This window comes from Octopus sinensis, linkage group LG26 (genome assembly GCF_006345805.1).
Source record: "Octopus sinensis linkage group LG26, ASM634580v1, whole genome shotgun sequence".
Classification (NCBI taxonomy): domain Eukaryota; kingdom Metazoa; phylum Mollusca; class Cephalopoda; order Octopoda; family Octopodidae; genus Octopus; species Octopus sinensis.
The window spans coordinates 23,573,169-23,595,954 of record NC_043022.1 but is presented as its reverse complement, the minus strand read 5'-3'; the positions used below and the strand labels follow the sequence as shown (position 1 = coordinate 23,595,954).

The following is a 22,786-nucleotide window of genomic DNA, read 5'->3' as shown; positions in this document are numbered from 1 at the left end:
TGCTTTGTGTCTTTCAGCAAGACACTATTTCACATTGCTCCAGTCCATTCAGCTGGCACAAATGGGTAGTACCTGTTAATCAAAGGGCACCAGCCTAGTCATATTCTGTGTCACACTGAATCTCCCTGAGGACTGTATTAAGGGTAGGCATGTGTGAAGTGCTCAGCCACTTACATGTTAATTTCATGAGCAGACTTTTTCACTGATCAGATCAACTAGAACACTATCATTGTAGCTGACAGAGTACCAGCTATATATATATATATATATATATATATATATATATATATTATATATATATATATATATATATATATATATATATATATATATATATATATATATATACACACGTGGGTGTGCATGCATGTATGTGTATGTATGTACATGCATGCATACACGATTGTTATGAGCATTTTTAATTCTTTACTTTTTACTTTCTCCCCTTTGGTTTCTTCCCCCTTATTTAACGCTCTTTCTAATAGCTCTTTTGTCTTAATAACGGTCAATTACATAGTAATTTCCTTTGTTTCACGGCCATTTTCATAGCATTTTTTTATTGCCTCGATAACTGATGAGATGCCGGAGCAGGTTTCTGCCCCGACATCCAAAACTCATTGCTAGCACTACTTATAATAGTATAGCTAACTTTGCAAGGAAGGGGAGCATTTCTTCTCATCAACAAGGAAATCTGAGACATTTGTGCTTAATGAGAAAAGTCGCAATTTTTGTTGTTCATTGTTTCCATGGCAACTGTTTCTATATAAACCATATGCTGACTGCAGGGACTATTACTGACAGTTACTATGGTGATTGTCAACACTGTTGTTGTGGAACATTTCCATTGTGATGGTTACTATAGTAATGTTGCTATGGTAATTGCTACTACTGTAACATTACTAAGGTTACAGCTACTGTTGTAGTGCTTCAGTGTTGATTGCTACTGCTTTTAGTGTTACTATGGTAATTGCTACAACTGTAGTGTTTCTATGGTAACTGCTACTGTTAGTCTTACTATGGTGATTTCTAATAGCTGGAATGTTAATAAGATTACAGCTGTAGTATAACTTTGTGATTGTAATTATGGCTTTAATCCTCACCAAGATCCACTTTATTTTTCATCCCTCTTGGATCACTAAAGTAACTTACCAGTAATATTCTAGGATTCAATGCAATCAACCACACCTCCATCTAACTTACAAAATTAATAAGAAGGTTATTACTAAGGCAGCAGCTGGCAGAATCATTACCATACTGGACAAAATGCTTAGCAGCATTTCCTTTGTCTTTATGTTCTGAGTTCAAATGTCATCAAGGTCAACTTTGCTTTTCATCATTTCAAGGTTGATAAAATAAGTATAAGTTGAGCACTGGGGTTGATGTAATTGCCTTCACACATCCCACGATATTGCTGGCCTTGTGTCAAAATTTGAAATCAATGTGATGCTTGCAACTACCACATTAGCTGTTACCATGATGAGAGTCACAATTACTAATGGCTGTTGTTATAATGATGATGATTACTATGGCTGCTTCAAGTGATTGTTACTATGATAAATTCTTTTGTTTTTTATTTACTTGTTGGTCTGCAGCTATGCTGGAGCCCCACCTTTGAAGGGTTCACTTGAATAAATTGATCCCAGTACTTTCTTTTTTTTAAGCTTGATACATATTCTATCACTCTCTTTTGCTGAACTGTTTTGTTATGAGGACACAAATAAACACTGGGTGTCAAACAATGGTGGAGTACAGAGACATACTATATATGTACATATACATACATATGTACATATATGTATTCCCTTCTTAGCATTCTATATATTTATGCTCTCCATAAATATATATGTATTCTTTTATTCTTTTACTTGTTTCAGTCATTAGACTGCGGCCATGCTGGGGCACTACTTTGAAGAATTTTAGTCAAATGAATCAACTCCAGTACTTTTTTTCTAAGTCTGATACCTATTCTAATGGACTCTTTTGCCAAACTGTTATATGGCTGATGGTTGCTCAACATTTTAAAACTGTTGTAATACTTACAATGTTTAATAAAATGATGTAGCATGAAATAATCGTACCAAATTACTGAAGATATTCTTGTTGCTTATTTTGATTATAATCACCCCATGGATTTATATGGATAACACCATACTAAATTCTGGTGCATCTGACTTAAGTACCATATTCATTTGAATCTAAATTTTGCTGAACTTTTTTATATATATATATATATATATATATATATACACACACACACGCACATATGTATATAGATATGTTCATATATCTCTACATATGTACCTTTTTTTTTTTTTTATCCTTCACTAGTTTCAGCCCAAGAGTTGCAGCTATACTGGGGGCACTCCCATTAGCTTTCCTACACTTTCACTACTTGAAACTGCCTCTGATATGTGGCATTTGGTGAATGAGGGTGTTTGATGTTGCTACCTTCATCTGCTATTTAACACCAATTAAATACCACATTACTGAGTTCATACTCCAAGGGGTGAAATACACTTCATATTTTGGGTTTCTTCTATAATTACAATTTAAAAAAAAGGCTCTGTTTACATTTCTCAATTTCTTTGCCCCCCAGTTTTACTCCAATGATGCTGTTGTTGTTGTTGGTGTCATGATTGATGTTGTAGATGTCATTGTTGATATCCTTCTTGTTAATACTATTGATGATGTGTATGTTGATGTTCTTGTTCTTGTTCTTTGATGTTGTGCTAATGTCACAAGAAATGCCTTCATAAGTGACATGCATTCTAGCAGCTGTTGGAGCAGGACAACCTAGATTTTTACTAGGCCTTCATCCAAGCATAGGCACTAGAATCGTAGGGCATTGTATAGACTGCTTTTCACTATTTGCTCTCTATGCTCTGAGTTCAAATCCCACAGAGGTCAGCTTGGCTTTTCAGCTTTTTAGGGTTAATAAAAATGTACCAGTACAGGGTGTTGGATTTAAAAAAGATATCAGGCATTGCTGTGTGATAAATAGCTTGCTTTCCAACCACATGGTGCTGGGTTCAGTCCCACTGATTGGGACCTTTGACTAGTGTCTTCTACTATCGTGTTAGGTCAATCAAATGGAAACTGAAAGAAGCCTGTCGTATATATATATATATATAAAACAATGATAAAACTCAGAGCGAGTTATAAACAGTAGCAGCAACACATCATGACGTATATTTGCCATTTGAATATGGCTAACCCCTAAGGGTGGATGCTACTGTAGTTTGTAGCCCCAGGAGGACACGTCCTCCAGCTGGCTATAGACACACTTTCTGTGCCCTATATATATATATATATATAGGTATGTGTATGAGTTTTTGTGTCTGTGTCTGTCCACCCACCACCACTTGACAACTGATGTTGGTTTTGTTTATGTCCCTGTAACTCAGTGGTTCAGCAAAGGAGACAATTAGAATAAGTATTGGATCATCCCATAAATAATGCATTTTTTATACTTCTTTTATTTTTCAAAATTAGGATAGACAAAGTTCTTTTTTAATCTGAAATATACTCTCCTTCATTTTCTACAATACTCTTCCATTAATCTGGTAGACCTGCAAGGTCCTTCTTCCAAAATTCACTTGTCCACAATGAAAACTACTCCTCCAGTACTGTTCTGACCTTGTCTACAGAATTCATATTTTTTCTGTCCAAATGATTTTGAAGACTGTGAAATAAATTTTGAAGACTGTGGAATAAATAATAATCTGATGGGGTAATGTCCAGCGAATATTGTAGGTGGGGCAATGTTTCCCATTTATCCTTGCTGTATGTGGCTGAGCATTATCCTGATGGAAGAACACCTTTTGTCTTGAAACCAAAGATGGTCGTTTTCCTTCTAGCGCTGACTTAAGCTGCTCAAGCTGCTCCCAATAGATCTCCTTTGTTATTGCTTGATTTGAGCTTAAAAGTTCAAAGTGGACTAAACCTTTCATATCCCATCAAATAGATAGCAACACCATACATAGGTGAAGACTTTCTTTAGCCTGGGGTGTTGGTGTTTCTCCTTTCCCTACCCACTGTTTTTGGCGCTTGACATTTTTATAGAGAACCCATTTTTCATCACCAGTCACTATTCAATCTAAAAAAGGTTAATTTGTGAGACGTGACAGCAAAGAAGAGCACACATTCACTTTCTGCATGTGATTAGACTCAAAATGTTTGTAAGGAACCAATTGACCCATTTTCTGACTTTCCTAATGGCATGCAGGTGTTTATGAATAGTTGAATGACCAAATCCAAGCTTCTCTGCTAGTTCCTCAACATTTATGATGGGATTTTGTTCCACCAGGGTTTGCAGGACGTCTTTGTCGAGCTCTACAGATCTTCTTGGGTGAGGCTCATCTTCTAGGCTGTAGTTTCCAGCTCAGAATTTCTGGAACCACTGTTGACACTGGCTTACACTTATTGTCAGATCCTCATATACTGCATTAATAATCTTCACACTTTCCATTGCATTGTTGCCTTTATTGAACTCATAAAGCAAAATATGCTGAATATGCTCCTTTGACACTTTTGATATAGCTTTGAAAAAGTAAATGTTAAAATAGAACTGCACTCATCAAAGAATAAGTACAAGGTAAAATTATTATCTGCTTTTTTTAGCATGTTGATGTAGGTAGTTTATCCCATCCCCCTCCAACTTTTAGTTCATGCAATTGAAAAAACTACATTATTCATGGGATGACTCAACACAAGGCTGAAAAAAAGATAATAAATACTGAGGTTGATTTATTCGGCTAAAAATTCTTGAAGGTAGTGCCCCATCATGGTGACAGCCTAATGATTGAAACAAGTAAAAGAAAAAAAGAGAGAATGCCGGACTTGGTTCTTTAGGTTCTGAGACAATGCCTGCAATGACACTTGTGCCAAGCTGTTGTTGTCTTTTTAAACCAAGCCAGTGACCTTTCCTTTGGATAAGTATCAAGGTCATAGACAGAGGAAACTTACATAGCTGCCCAACACCCAGTCTTCTTGAAAAGAATCTTGCTCTGGCCTGTGTAGCTAAATGATCAAGCATGACAAACAGTGGCCCTTTGTGTTATCTGTAATAACTCTTTGCATGAAGAATTCAAGTTTCAGGCAAATGTCAATATGATCTTAAACAAAAGGATCTTCAATGAAAGTGTTCCAAAGGATAACAAGGTATATAAAAATGCTGATAGATATCACAGTGGTTTCAAATTTTGGTACAAGGCCAGCAGTTCTGGAGCAGTGGTTAACCCTAGTGTTCAACTGATATTTCTTTTGTTGATCTTGAAAGAATGAAAGACAAAGAGAACTTCAGCAGAATGTAAAGACGAAGAAGAAGAAGAAGAAGAAGAAGAATATTATTATTATTATCATTATTATTTATACCAGACAAAATGCTTAGTGGTGTTTTGTCCATCTTTATATTCAAATTCTGCCAGAGTCAACTTTGCTTCCATCCTTTTGAGGATCAATGAAATAAGTACCAATTGAGCACTGGGGCCAATGTTATTGACTATCCCACTCACCACAAATTTCTGCCTGATGCCTGTAGTTGAAAGAATCATTATTATTATTATTATTATTAATATTTATGCTGGCAGAATTGTTACTGCGCTGGACAAAATGCTTGGTGGCATTTCTTCTGACTTAATGTTCTGGGCTCAAATGCTGCCAGGGTTGAGCTTGCCTTTCATCTGGGGTTGATAAATTAAGTACCAGTGAAGCATTGGGGTCAACGTCATTGGCTTACCTCTCCCTGAAATTGTTGGCCTTGTATCAAAATTTGAAACCGATATTTATGTTTCAGGATAGTCTTTGTAAATTTCCTGAATATTCTCCCACGCCAAATATGCAAACTGCTCATGTTGAATACCTATGAACATATCTATGTATATACACACATATATGTATGCATGTATATGTATATATGCTTGTATATGTATAAAAGTTTGTGGGTTTGTATGCATATATGTATGTTTATATGTTTGTATGCATGCGAATATATATGAATGTATGTATGTACAAACGCATGTATATGTAGATATGTTTGTATATGCATATATGATTGTATTTGCATATAAACAGGTAGGTATTTATCTATGCATGTATAAGTGTATATATGTGTTTTTGTATACATATGTGTATATATGCATGTTTTATGTATATACACACACACATATCTAGTTCTGAATATGTAAATGTGCTTGCCTGTGTATGTGAGTACTTGTGTACATATATATATATATATATATATATATATATATATGTGTGTGTGTGTGTGTGTTTGTGAATGCATACATTTATGTCTGTGTGCATATATGTATTTATATATGTATATATGTAGCTATATTTATCATTGTATATGAAGATAGTTGTATATGTGTATGTATGTGTGCATATACGTATGTATATAAGTATGCCTGTGTGCATGTGTATACAAATGTTTCTGTGAATATGTATGTATATGTATACACTTTTGGTGTATGTCTGTGCAAATGAATGTGTATATGTTTGCAATGGTGGGGAGGAGTAAATCCCCAAAGCAAAGTGAGAAGAAATTTAGAGAAGTCTGTCTGAACTTTAGGTTTAGAACTTTGAGTAGGTAGTGCCAGTGGTGGTGGTGGTGGTGGTGGTGGCAGCGGCGGTGGTGTTGGTGTTGTTGTTGTTGTTGGTGGTGGTGGTGGTGGTGGCAACAGTTGATGGTGGGTGGTGGAGGTAGTGATGGTGGGTTGTAGTAGTAAAAGAAGAGAAAGAAGAAAATGAAGAAGAAAAAGGCAGAGGAGGATTTGTGTGCAAGTGTATGTGCTTCTAGCCACGTTAAATGTGTGTATGTGTATGTGTCTGAGAGAGAGAGAGAGTGTGTGTGTGTGTAATTGTATGGAGGTGAGTGTCTATATAAACATGTATGCATCTGTGCTTTTTTTTGCTATCATTTTCATTTACTTTATAAGTGTGTGTAGGGTATATATATGTATGTATGTATGTATACACACACACACACACACACACACACACAACACACACACACACACACACATAAATATATAGGTAGTGATTGAACGTGTGAGTTGTACACGTGCTATATTTCCTGATTCTATTCTTCTATCTCCTTTTTTCTGGACGTTTCTCTGCATAACCACCCACTGAAGGGCTATGCTTGAAACATCAAACCTTTTACTCTTAAATTTATAACTTTTTTGTTCAAGTATCAAGTTAATAACATTCAATGTGAACATTCCTTGCACTTTTGTTGCTTTTGTGTTTTGATTCATCATTTGTTATTGATTTACCTATATCTGTCTGTCTGTCTGTATCTCTCTCTCTCTCTCTCTCTCTCTCTCTCTCTCTCTCTCTCTCTCTACATATATATATATATATATATATATATATATATATATATATATATATATATATATATATATATATATGTATATATATATATATATATATATTAATAAATAATATAAGTTAGCCGAAACTATGCATAGTCCAGAGATGAAAGGGGTAAACATTTTTATTTCTCTTTCTATTTCAGAATTACAACTATTTAGTGGTTTGAGTTTGGCTGCTCTTTCCTATTATGGCCATTCCTTATATTGTTGAAAGTATATATATATATATATATATATATACATACACACACATTGTTTTATTCTTTTACTTGTTTCAATCATTTGAATGCAGCCATGCTGGAACACCACCTCGAAGGGTTTTTAGTCGAACAAATCAATCCTAGAAGTTATTTTTCTTTAAGCCTAGTACTTATTATATCAGTCTCTTTTGCCACACCACTAAGTTATGGGGATGTAAGCACACCAACACCAGATGTCAAGCAGTGATGGGGGCACAAACAGAGACACAAAGACGCATACAAATAGATGTACACACACACACACACACACACACACACACACCACACACACACACACACATATATATATATATATACAAATAAATGTATGCGAAGATCTATTGAGGTAAGTGAAATCAAACCAAATTCGACAACTGGCACCCATGCCAACCTTCCTTCATTGGACACTAAACTCTGCTTGTGAAGACCTGTTGGGTTAAGTGAAATCGAAACTGAACCAAATTCGATGACTGACACCCATGCCAGTGAAGCGCTAACAGCTCCATCCAAGCAGGATCACTGCCAGAGCATCTTTATGGCTTCCATACCGGTGGTACATAAAAAGCACCATTTGAGTGTGATCGTTACCAGCGTTGTCTTACTGGCACGTAAACAAAACATTCGAGCGAGGTCGTTGTCCATGCCGCTGGACTGTCTCCTGTGCAGGTGGCACATAAAAAACACCATTTGAGCATCGCCGTTGCCAGTACCACCAGACTGGCTCTCGTGCCAGTGGCATGTAAAAGCACTCACTACACTCTCGGAGTGGTTGGCATTAGGAAGGGCATCCAGCTGTAGAAACTCTGCAAGATCAGATTGGCTCGAAATATAAATGACTTTCTTACTTTACCAAGTGTCAAGCTAATACACCTGTCTTCGTCTTTTGTTTTTCTATAAATTTCAACTATATATATATATATATTATATATATATATATAGTATATATATATATATATATATATATATATATATACGACAGGCTTCTTTCAGTTTCTGTCCACTAAAAACACTCACAAGGCTTTGGTTGGTTCACTGAAACCAAGTGATTGGGAAGTAAACTATTATCACTCACCCTTGCTACCACCTATGATTGTATATAGTTGATAACTTAGTATTAGACAAACTCTCTTTTTCTTTCTTTCTCTCTCTCTCTCCCTCTCCCTTTCTTTCTTTCTATGTATATATTTCTAATATTACTACGTCCTTCCAATTCATTTCCTGTCTTTCTCTCTCACTCTGCTTCATTCTCTTCTTCCCTCACTAATAGTTCCTACTCTAGGTTGTTTGCTTTTTGTGTTTACATTGTGTGCATTGGTGTGTGTGTGTATGCGTGTGTGTGTGTGCATGTGTGCATGCATGCGAGCATGCATGTGTGCGTGTGTATATGCATGTGTGCATGCATACGTGCATGAATAATTTCTGTATAAATTTACATCAAAACACTGATGATGGTGATGATGACAGTTAGATAATCAGATAGAAAGTTTAACAACAATGCTGAGGATGATAATGATGATGATAGATAATCATAGACAGACAGATAGATACACAGACAGGTGGATGATGATGGCGATGATGATGATGCTGATGATATTTCTATAGTTCCAGAATGTTCAGTACCATGATCAGTAGTTTAACCAGGTAACTGATACTTCAGGTGGGTGAAAAATATTGTGTATATATGTGAGTGTATAGTATCATGGTACAGCTCACACACACACACACACACACACACACACACACACACACACACACACACACACACACACACACACACACACAAAGAAGACATATATACATAGGCATATGTGCTTTTTATGTATGTACATGCATACATATTTCTGTGTCTGCATATGTATCTGTTTGGTTGTGAATATACAAAGGTACCTCTCTCTTTTTCACATCCATACATCCATACATACATACATACATACATACATACATACATACATACATACATACTCACACACATGTATACATACATATCTATGTTTATGTATATGTACTGGAGGCTATAAAAAATTTTGCTTCAACAAAGTCTGACCCATGTAAACATGGAAAAGAAGACATTAAAATGATAATATACACATTTGCACAAACACACATACACACAGACATATGGATATATATATATATGCACACACAAAGACATATACATACATACATACATTTATACACACACACACAGGGAAAAATAGTTAGACAAATAGACTGATAGCTAGATCATAGCTACACAGATGTACTCACTCACTTTTTCACTTGTTCACATACACACACACTCACACATACAAATTTTTCAAGTGAGGGCATGCAGGTTGGTGATTAGGGTGTTGCACTCATGATTATGAGATTGTGGTTTCTATTCCTGGATCAGGCAGTGCATTGTATTCTTCAACAAAATACTTCATTTCACATTGCTTGGCAACCACTTCAACATTTAATATGTGGCTATGTCAGTTTGATTGCAGGAGTGATCTTATGGGCGGATCAATATAAACAAATTTGTACCAGTTGTTCAACAAGAAATTGCAATATCATCTTCTTTGGACTCAAAAGACTGCCAAGAAGATATTACAGAAAAATAGCAGTACAGACAAGCATTTGTTTTCAGGAAAACAGAAAAACAGCAACAATGAATGTACACAAGTCTGGTGCTTTCATCAGTTGTCTATTGAAAATCATCTCAATTTTAATATCTACAGACTTGGGCACATCATCATTGTTACTATCTTTTTTCATGTTTAAAAAAAATAAAACTCACCTTGTTTATCTCTATTGCCATCTCTGCAATATTATTCATAACACAATGCAGTTCATATATATATATATTATATATATATGTGTATGTATGTGTGTGTGTGTGTGTTTGTGTGTGTGTGTGTGTGTGTGTGTGCATGCGTGCGTGCATGCATGTGTGTGTATGTATGTATATATATATATGTATATCAGTTGTCTATAAGTCAGGGAAAAAAAGCACACTCTAAAAGAAATTTTGAGCAATTATACAGTAGAACCTCAGTTTAAGAATTTAAATTCATTCCTAAAGGCCATTCATCACCCAAAGTGTTCAGAAACCGAAACTATTTTTCCCATAGGGAATTCCAGAAAAGTTACAGCAAATTAAAGCAGAGATGTGCACTGAATTAGAGCTGGACAGCAATTGATATTTCCAGCTTGTCACCTACCATATTTGTTGGCTTGTGTGGTTGTTACTCATGACACCATTCATCACCCAAGATATTTTATGTTTGAAAATGTTTGTTTGTAAACTGATTTGTTCATGATGAGAGGCATTTGTAAACTAAAGTTCTGCTGTAGTCAAATATTATATCCTTGGTCAGAAAGTTATCATTGATTTTGTATCTACTATTGCACTTGCCAATACAGAGGACTTACCAGGCCTGCTGACCAGAAGTAGATCTGATGAGTTGTCTATATAATCAAATCTACCAAGTTTGTGCCAAAAACTGCTTTCAACTGACCAAAAAGACACTCAGGTGTCAGTTGCACAAGATTTCTTTGATTGTATGGAGAACGATGAAAACTTTTTGAAAACGGTCATAATGGGTGTTGAGTTGTGGGTCTATGGCTATGACCCTGAAACAAAGGCTCAGTCTTTCCAGTGGAAGACCCCAACCTCTCCAAGACAAAAGAAAGCAATGTAACCATTTCCTTTGACTAGAAGGGGATTATTCACCATGAATATGCTCCACCTGATCAGACAGTAAATGAGGAATACCACCATGAAGTTTTGCTGCATTTGCAGGATGCTATTCATCGGAAAAGGCCACAATTGCATGCATCCAATGAGTGGCAATTGCAACATGACAACGCACCTGCTCATTCAGCACAGCTTGTGCAGCAGCTTTTGGCTAGGCACAGCATTACCCAGGTCCACAGCCACTGTATTCCCCAGATCTCACCCTTTGAGACTTTTGACTCTTTCCAAAAATTAAATCCTGCTTGAAAGGAAGATTTCAGGATGTCGAGGAAATCAAAGTGAATGCAAGGAGGCAGCTGCTGATTATCCCAGAAAACGAGTTCCAGGAATGCTTCCATCAATGGAAACAGCACTAGATTAAGTGTGTGGCTTCTGAAGGGGACTACTTTAAAAGAGATTAAATGCCAAATTGGTACGTGTTATAGTTCTGTTTTTATAGGACCAATCTGTATACTTATTGATCAGGCCTTGTGTGTGTATGTATATATATATATATATATATATATACACACACACACATACACAAATATATATAAATAGTTGAATAAATATCTAGATAAATATATATTATGTATGCTTGTGTATTAACATGTGTATGTTTGCACATGTCTATTTATACACACACACACATATACAGAGAGAGAGAGAGTTACAGAGGTATGACTCGATATGTGCATAATTTATAATTATGTTGCTCTCTATAGTATCTATGTGCATAGGAAAGCATGTTTATGTATATGTGTATGTATGTTTATCTGTATATGTGTAGGTGTGTACATGTGTACATGCTTACCATCATCATCATCAACAGCAGCATAATGCTCATACTTATGTTTATTTCACCATGCTGGCTAGGGTTGGCCAGGTTTATGGTATCATATATCATTACATCAACATTGTATATCATGTGTGAGGTCCAACCTATCACCACACTGTCTCTTATCTCATCACCTCTCACTTTCTCTTTTAATCTTTCCACCAACAGCAAACCACAAACCTCTAAATACATTCCAGATGACAGAGTTTATAATTTCATTTGGGAGCTAATGAAGCTACTTCTACACTAGCAGTCCACAACCTGAGGCCCATAGACATCCATGAATATTTAACTCTTTTGATACCTATCTACCACACCACAGATTGCACCAGATTCTATAATACAATCTCTTTACTTTTTAAAGTGATCTGAACAAAACCTTTCAGAAAAATTTGTTATTTTACTGAAGCTGTTTGATACCAAATTGCCTGTGACATCTCCAGAGATGCATGGTACAAACTTTTTACAAGTAAAATAAATTAATTGAAAAAAGGTTAATACATTTCAGCTGAAATATGGTAACAAAAGGGTTAAAGTAGAACTGTGTGGGTTCATGTAATGTGATCAAATCTTTAAAAGGCTGCTGTGTAAAATGTATACTTAGCTGCTTTATTATTTATCTATTTTCTTTTTATGCCTTTCTGTGTTTGGACAGTAGCCATGCTGGGGTACAGCCTTGAATGATTTAGTCAAACAAATCGACCCCAGTACTTATTTTCAAGCCTGGTACTTATTCTATCAGTTTCTTTTTACAGGGATGTTAACAAACCAACTCTAGTTGTCAAGTAGTAGTGGAGGACAAACACAAAAACACACACACACACACATGTAACAAGCTTCTTTCAGTTTCTATCAACCAAATCTACTCATGAGTTTTGGGGCTATAGTAGAATACACTTGCTATAGGGGTCATGCAGTGAAACTGAACCCAAGACTACATGATTGGGAAGCAAGTTTCCAACCACACAGCCATGCCTGTAACATATAATTATCCAATAACAGATATGTTTTAATTGAAAGATGAAAGTGTGCAAATAAATTTTGTTGTTAATTAATAAAATGGGTTTATTGTACAGATAATCTTTTCAGAAACCTGAGGTCTGTGGAGTAATTGATTTAAATATAAGGGTTATATATACTTGGAAGGGAAAAGGTGGGGAGCCTCTGCTATTCATAGTTTCTCTGTCTGCAAGAAATAACAACCAAATCACCTTCAATCATACTAAACTGTTGCTTCCCAACCCACATGATTCCAGGTTCATTTCACTGTATGACACCTTGGGCAAGTGTCTTCTACAATGTAATAGACAAAAGCTGACAAAGCCCATTGTGTGTGTATGTGCCACCACCACTTCACAACTAGTGATGGTTTATTTATGTTCCCATAACTTAGATATTTCGCAAAAGATTCCATTAGAATAAGTATCAGGCTAAAAAAATATAAGCACTGATGTCTGTTCATTCAACTAAAACCCTTCAAAGTGTAGCCCCAACATGGCTGTAGTCCAATAAATGAAACAGGTGAAAGCCAAGATTGAAAATCTAGATGTGTTATGGGATGGTCATAACTGGAATGCCTCTGGTTACAGGTCTATGTAATCAAGACCAGTCTGGTATGACACATCAGCAACAATAATGTGAGTCTTTATGTAATTATTTTGTTAAGATTGTTTCTATAGATATTCTATAGAAATTATAGCCAGCACTGATTTTTGCTAACCTTAACAAAATAACGTAAAAAGCACTGCTAACATAGTACAATGTGGTACAAAATCATTTACTATACTTTATAGTATATCATGGTTGCATAACGAAATACCACATACCTACAAATCATTAGTCATTATGTGGTCATTCAACCATGTAAGAAATAGCAGATAAATCTCTCTGAAATCACATTCTACTCTCTTGTTTTAAAAAATCAGAACGTCACAATCGTTATAGCAGCTCTAGTTACTATATATTTTGGAGATAATTGAGGGGATGGTCATAGCTGTATTGTCTTTGATAATAGGTCTGCTAAAGCAAAGCTAAAAGAAGACACTGAAAAATATTTTATTTTTATATATTTTCATATCTTGCATTTCATTAGCAATATCACAGATATTTATAGGTTTATAACTGGCCAATCCCTGATTCACTGCATTTATGATAGCAAAAGTAAAAGGAAGAATCTATGCAAATCAGGAAGAACAAATATCATATGGTATTTGTTGTTTAGCCACAGGTAAACTTCAATTGAATAGATCTATGAAACCCTGTGATGACCAATATCATTTAACAGCATTGGCACAATAGACAGGTCTAGGTGCACAGTTATGATCTATATATGATGTGGTTTGCTGTCACTGTCACTAAATAAATGCTAAAGAGCCCAGTGTAATGATTTACCTGGGAGCCTATAATGCTGTTAAAACAGCCCTATAATAGACTGGTCATAATCATAACCAGCCTATCTTTTTAAAAAATGTTGGACTAATTATTTAATGTGTCTTTCAATGATTAAGATGGTATGGTATGATCTTAGGGAGATTTTGTTGCTATTTCTTGAAGTTATTGTTGTTACTGATTTTTAGCCCCAGGTTAACTTTGATCCAACATACCTATAATTTAAAGTGATCCAACCATGATAATCCATATACTTTAATCCTTATCTGCTAGCACAAAGCCCCTCTCCTCAGGTTTCACAGGCTTGCAAATTGCATAGTGACCTCACTGGTGTTGATGGCATTACAGTATACACTGTAAAGTGGTTGGTATTAGGAAGGACATCTACTTATAGAAACCTTGTCAAAGGAGGCACTGGAGCAAGATGCAAACCTTGGATGCATTGAATCATGTCAAATCATCCAACACATACCAGCATGGAACACAGATGTAAAATGATGATGGCAATGAGTGCATCTAGAACTACTTTATCTAATGTATAGTATAACAGTGAGTATTAGTAACTATAGTTGTTTAACTGCAGGTCCTTGACTGAACAGACTTATAATCAAAGGTGTTCCAACACGACTATTCCATTTTTTATTCAGTTGTAGAGAATTTAAGATTACATCATGCAATGTGTCATGTAATACAATGTTAGTGGCCTTGTTTGTTGTCGTTGTTGTTATTTAATCTCAGGTAAACTCTGATTCATTAATCCTATGATCAAAGGTGTTCCAGTCATGACCATCTCATCTTTCAAGGTTATGTCTTTCTTTATTTAAGACAGTAAGGTGTGATTTGAGAGATGTTTGGCTGCTATATCTAGCAAGTTAAGCAATCATGCATAAGCTTCTGATGTAACTTTGTGAGTACTTTATGAATACTTGCATGGAAGTGAAAGATAAAGTCAAAAATAACATACCTTACGATATTGCCGGGCAAAAACTATCTGAGGTTGTAAAGTTTCTGTAGTAAAGTTGCTTGAGGTATCTGTAAATTTTCCCGAGGCAATGGTAAAGTTTTCCGAAACAGATGTAAATCTTCCAGGAACAGTGGTAGATTTCCCTGGAACAGTGGTAAAGTTCCCTGAGGAAGAGGTATATTTTTCTGAAGCTGAGGTAAACTTTTCCGAAGCAGTGGTAAAGTTTCCTGTAATATTGGTAAATATCCTAGAAACATTGTCTTCAGAATTAAATGACCTCATCTGGGACATTTCTTCCCCAGGTTCTCCGAACTGAGGGCAACAAACAGTCTTTTCCATTCTGTTTTCAGTATTACTCTTGCTTTCTCCCTTGCAGATTCCTGGTACACCAAATATTCCCTGTATTAGTCCCCGTTGGTTACAACTCCTGAACAAAATATTTGGAGGGTCTGTTGCAGAACTTGAACCTGCAAGGCTCTGCAGTCGACTAGAAAGATAATTTTTAGCAAGCACAACATTGGTTGCTGGTGTGTGGTTTGAAGTAGGACTGGAAGAAAAGCTGGAATATTTTGGCAGACAGGTTTCACTGGTATCATTGGTTCCAATGCCTTCTCTGGATTCACTGGTGCTGAATTTACTTCCTTCAGTGAATTTAGGAATTGCTTGGAATTCTTGAAAAGTCTCTTGATTTTCTAAAAGAAATGATTTCTCCAATTAGAAGCTTTTTTACATATGTATGTATGTTTATGTGTATACACACACAGAAATAGATATACATGCATACATATATATAGATATAGATAAAAATATATATAATATAATATATATATATATATATATATATATATACATGCATACACATACATGCATATATATATATATTATATATATATATATATATTATATATATATATATATATATATATATATAATATATATATATATATATGTATATATGTATAATCATATATGCATATATATATATACATATACACGCATACATATATATATATATATACATGGAAAACAGACATTTAAACAATGATGATGAAACATGCATATACATACATGCATATATATACATACGTATATATATATATATATATATATATATATATATATATATATATATATATATACATGCATGCATATATATACATACATGCATACATATCCATGCATTAATATACATGCACACACACATATATATGTGTGTATATATGTGTATATATATATAATATATATATATATATATATATATATATACATACATATATATATACACACATACACATGCATTATAGATATATGCATATATACAGAGTGTGGTGAATAAATTGTCGTCTAAATTAGGCAAAATTGAAAATAACACTGACATCTCATTTTAACAGACATATTTACCAAAATTACATAAAAATATCTTGAAATACTGAAGACTAAATTTATTCTATAAAATTGCCATTGGCTTCAACCTTGGCCTCCAGACAACTTTGGAATCTCTAGGAACTCTTTTGGATGATCTCCTTAAGTTGGTGAATGCTGCCATAATCCTTGCCTTCAGTTCATCTTTGGTGTTACAAAGAGTTTTGTTGGTCTCTCACTCAACTGTGTCCCACACATACTAATCAAAGGTGTTGCAATCTGGGGAGTTAAGTGGCCAGATGTGGTCACAGAAATTGTCTGACAGCCATGACTGGGTTCTCCTGCTTGTGTGGTATGGTACAGTCCTGTTGCTAGACACAGGGTCTTCCAGCAGCCACCCTCTTGACCCAGGGCAGCACTTCCTCCCCCAGGCACTTGATGTAGGCCTCCGTGTTGAGTCTGAGGCCATGTGGGAAGATGAATGGAAGTGGAAGTATCACTAGTGATCACTCCAAACACCATGATGTTGACTGGATGTTTGATTTTTATCACTCTCAGTACATGTTTTGGGGACACAACAAGCAACAGTTGTTCTGTGTGTTCACCATCTGACCCTGGCAGACATTTGTTTTGTCTGTGAAAAACCAAAGCATGTTCAGTTGGAGGGGATGCTTGAGTTTGTTCAAAAGCTTCGTAGCGTGGTCTTTCCTTTTGTTCTTGATGGCTTGGGATAAAAATTGGCTCTTTCTCATCTTGAATGAGTAATACCAAATGTCTTTATGCACAACCTGCCTGATAAGAAACTCAGACACTCCCATATCCCTGGCAATGGACCTGATTGCCTCGGAGGGACTGTCGTCAATCATGGCCTGGATCTCACCAACAAATTCAGGAGTTCTTTTCTTATTAGAATGATGATGGTTAGACTCATCTAACTCTTTCTGAATCATCTGCACTGTCCTCAGATTGACACCCAATCACTCTGAAATGTTCATATTGGAGCTTCCTGCATGAATGCCAAGCAGTACATGTTTCCAAATTTTATAATGACCTACATATGTTTCCACTGCAACAACTAGTCACTGTTACAAATGCAATCTTGCAATATTTTCGGTGTAGTTTTATCAGGGTCCATCCATTTGGTCATCCTTGAAGTGAACTGATTGAAGTAAATTTTTGTTAGTTAATATTTGGTGGGTTGGAGCTGTTATTTATAGGTATGTGCTGTTGACCACAACCTCACACTAGTCACTGTCCAGAAAATACCAAGGTTCTGTCTTCTTTCCTACTTACTATAACCTTCATCTTTGCTAACATCTCGATTCATGCCTTGAGACATCTCGATTCATGCCTAGAATTTCCTTTCTAATTCTGCTATAGAGCTAGGTCATCAGCATATTGGAGTTTCCAAGGACATCCAGTCTTAACCTTTTCACATTTAAACCAACCAAATCCAGCCTAAACATTTACCTGTTTTATGTTCACACCAGCCAGTTTTTGTCTCTCATACATACCCTACAATGTCATTCTAAAAATAATCACATCATCAAAATCCCAAAGCTATGAAATAATGCATGATTAATTCAAAACAATGTGATTGAATAAGTATTACATTTGACTGAGTAATCTGAATGCTAAAAGGTTAAACTCCTCTGTGATGGTCTTAGGACTATGATGAATTCTGAGGACTGAAACTTGATGAACTTAATCACTGAAATCGTTGATGACTCTCACTTTGCTCACTGCATTTTTGTACATAGCTTGTACAGCCCTTACAAGCCATTCATTTACACCTAGTTTTCCTTAAACATCCCCAAATTACTGAGTGTGGTACTCTGCCAAATGCTTTCTCTAGATCAGTGGTTTCCGACCACTTTTTTACCAATGGACCCCTTTGGTTCCAGTTTCACTTAGGTGGACCCCCATAGCCATTCACTGATAAAAAATTCCAATTATATTTTAATAATTAGATATTATTAAGAATTGCATTAAAAAATTGTCAAAATATTTTGTAGAAGTATAACCAGTTTATTGCAGGTAAATTAGCAAAATTTTATACGGACTTCCAATGGTCATACGGACCCTGGCTGAGAACCACTTCTTTGGATCAATGAATGGCAGGAATAGCAGTTTATTCATAACCAAGTATTTCTCCTGCAGTTGCCCCACAAGGAAGATTTCATCCATGGGGCCTCTTCCAGGAACAAAGCCAAGCTGCATCATCTCATTTATGTCTGAATAGAAGATGGAGTGTTTTCAGGGCCGGAACGTTCTTGAATATAAGTCTGCTGGTATCACAGCTGAGGGTGGGGAGGAGGAATTAGTGGAGAAACAAGGAAGAGGCAAGGTTGGAAAAGGAGGAAGAGAAGGGGAAGATTTAAAGAAGTGGAAAGAGAACACCACCCTCTTTTTCCCTATTTTAATCATATTAATTTATAAACTCCAGTTTCTGATTGAATATTCCTTGTTTAATTCAAGTGTTGCTGCGTTTAGTGGCCGTTATCTTCAGATGGAGTTCGAGAAAGCAAAGCAAAGTTCTAAGAAATCCTTCCTCCCAACAGCTGCAGGCACTGCCTATCAATATCACATAGATAGACACACGAGTGCCAAGATCCTCCGTAGATAAAGGGGAAGAGAATAGTTAAACAGTTTAAATTGACGTAAAGGGTGGGGGAGGGGGTAAAGAGGAGAGAGGGGGCAGGGGGAAAGGAGGAGGAGTAGGTGTTGGATGAGGAAGAGAAGGAAATGCGTGATGTAGCATAGCTCAGAGAAGATTTACACAGTGGTTGTAAATATACATGTATGTACATATAAATGTATGCATTTGTTTGTTTACACACACACACACATCATGTATGCATGTTTGTGTATATAGATAGCTAGATAGAGAGATGTATAAGAATAATATAACGCGAGGATGGAAGATATCAAGCTTTAGTAGTAAGCCACAACATTTGTTTCTGCACCACACATCAGCTTTAGGTTGCTGAGTTTATATTCATATATCATTATAGGTCATTCTATGATATAGTTGAATATTTTCCGGCAACAGTCATGTGAGGATGCTTCATCAGGTGGAATACTATATTATATATATGTGTATATATATATATATATATATATATATATGTGTGTGTTTATGTATGTATGTGTATGTATATATATATATATCTATATATATATATATATATATATATAATATATATATATTATATATATATATATATATATATTGAGTGTGATCGTTGCCAGAGCAGCCAACTGGCTTCCATACCCGTGGCATGTACATGGGCACCATTCGAGCGTGATCGTTGCCAATGTTGCTTCGCTGGCACGTGTTAAAAGATTCGAGCGAGGTCATTGCCAGTACTGCCTTAGTGGCCCCTGTGCTGGTGGCACGTAAAAATCACCCACTACACTCTCGGAGTGGTTGGCGTTAGGAAGGGCATCCAGCAGTAGAAACTCAGCCAGATCAAGATTGGAGCCTGGTGCAGCCATCTGGCTCGCCAGCCCTCAGTCATAATCGTCCAACCCGTGCTAGCATTGAAAGCGGACGTTAAATGATGATGATGATGATGATGATATATACACACATGCAAGGATAATATAACATGAGGATACAAGATATCAGGCTTTAATAATAGTTCACAACATTTGTTTTTGCACTACACATCAGCTTTAGGTTGCTGAGTTTATATTCATATACCATTATAGATCATCCTTTATAGTTACTATATAGTTGAATATTTTTTAGCAATAGCCATGTGTGGGCACTTCATTGGATGGAATATGAGTAATTCCTGTTGGATTTTACTGAATACTCTTGGTATATGGTGTACCTTTTAACCATTTAGATTTCACTTAAGCATAGTGATTTTAGTAATATAGTATTAGAACTCAATATACATGTATTTCAGAATAAAGTACAGTGTATAATATGAAATTAAATAAACAACAATGAAACAGCTGTTTCTGTTATAAGATGCAGTGCGTACAGAGCTAGGTGCTTGTGTATCATCTTAAAGTTTCCTTGGAGCTTCTTCCTTTAAATGCTTTCCCAACTAAACATGCACTTCATTTTAGAAGCTCTGAGGAAGCCATAATGTGTTGCACAAACACTCAGCTCTGCATTTTATAGTAGAAATGGCTGTGTGTACTGCATCTTATAGCAGAAACTAAAGTGTGCATTACATAATTCCTGTTACAAGAAAATATTAAGTAGTTTGTTTTTGCCAGGTTTTAACTTTATCTTCTCCCTTACTTTCTTTGTTTCTTCTGTTCTATCCCTGTTCCTTTCTTCTCATGCTCTAGAAATTCCTCTTTCCCTGGCCCTTAGATCTTATTCTGCTTTCTCTCTCCCTTCGACCATTTATATTTGCTAGCACTACTATATAAACTGCATTTTCCAATCTTCTTTTGATGAGGAGAACTGGAGTTATTGTAGTATCTTCATGTGACTGGTTACTAGTTACATACCCTTGACTTTTTGCACATTTCACATGAAAATTATGATTATTTATGTAACTCTAGGATTCTTGAAACAGCTGTTGAGTGAAGAAATTACATATTTTCTTCATATTCTTTTATGCTCCATGTGTGTGTGTGTGTGTGTGTGTGTGTATATAGATACATATATATACCTAGCCAAAGATAAAACCCCTATACTTAGCTTTTGTGGACTTGGAGAAAGCCTTTGACAGGGTCCCCCGATCCCTTATCTGGTGGGCGATGTGGAAACTGGATATTAACGAATGGTTAATAAGGGCTGTACAGGCCCTTTACAGAGAGGCTGTTAGTAAGGTTAGGTTTGGCAATGAGTACAGTGGAGAATTCCGGGTAGAAGTTGGCATCCACCAAGGCTCAGCCCTCAGTCCCCTTCTATTCATCATATAGGTTTCAAAAACCTATAAAGAAAAATTTGTCTAATGTGATCTTACCTTTAACTATAATGTAACTTGTGCATGTTAAGTTACCCAATGGGTTAGTAGCTGTGAACTCGTAGCAGCCATCATCTTCTGGCATCACATGACTGATGTCAAGGTAATGTAGGTCACTATCTTGAGTTATCTGGATGCGGCCATCTGAATGAATTTCTTTGCCCTTGAATTTCCATGAAACTGTAGCTTCAGGGTCACTTGTGACACAACACTGCAACCGAGCGGGGCTCCCCCTCAGTGCCGTCACAGTTTCTATAGACTGTACTATTGTTGGTGGGATGCCAAGCACTGTAATAGAGATGCAACATTTAAAAAGAAACTATGAAAACACACACACACACACACACATATGTACGTACACACACATACATACATATATATATCATTTAATATACACATTTACAACAGAGCCACTAATAGTTTCATGCTTTAGAGATACAATAATTTGGCAGCATTATATAACATGCCATGTATCTCCATGTAATTTTTCAGGCTTTGTTGCTTGGAGATAAATGGCATGTTATATAAATCTGACAAATTAACATATCTTAAAAGCATGAAACTATTGTAGCTCTTTTGTTATTGTGCATACTAAATGATATTTATCTCTCCTTGGATGGAGTTCTTTTTTTGTTAATCCTACCTATATTGGAACTGTAAACTATATATAATAATAATAATAATAATAATAATAATAAAATTATTGTATACAGTGCTCAGGTGCACCACAACTTGTCAAAAGTGCGTATAAAGTATATGCAGTGATGTACAAATGTCTGGAAAGCAAACAGTGTATGAGTCAGATACATGCTTGCGTGTGTATGGAGGGAAGAAAATCAGGTGTAGAGTTGACGAATCTCAGGAAGCATGGAAGTTTTGAAGGATGCAGTGCTCCGACAACTAACAACTGATGCCGGCAGTCTGTTCCATGCTTCAGCAGCTCTTAGCGTGAAAAAATGTTTCTAAAAGTCATGGGAGC

The 22,786-nt window shown here is 35.8% G+C and overlaps 1 protein-coding gene across 34 annotated transcripts in view; it reads right to left on the bottom strand.

The window, feature by feature from the left end:
• The window catches only part of LOC115224761 (serine-rich adhesin for platelets), a 284,926-nt gene that overhangs the window by 227,217 nt on the left and 34,923 nt on the right, over window positions 1-22,786 (bottom strand). For all 34 annotated transcript variants that reach the window (XM_036513719.1, XM_036513717.1, XM_036513722.1 and 31 more), the window contains exons 5-6: window positions 21,808-22,095; window positions 15,509-16,200 (exon numbers count right to left, since the gene is read on the bottom strand). In XM_036513719.1, coding sequence (XP_036369612.1) covers window positions 15,509-16,200; window positions 21,808-22,095 — 980 coding nt within the window. The remainder of the gene's footprint in view (window positions 1-15,508; window positions 16,201-21,807; window positions 22,096-22,786) is intronic.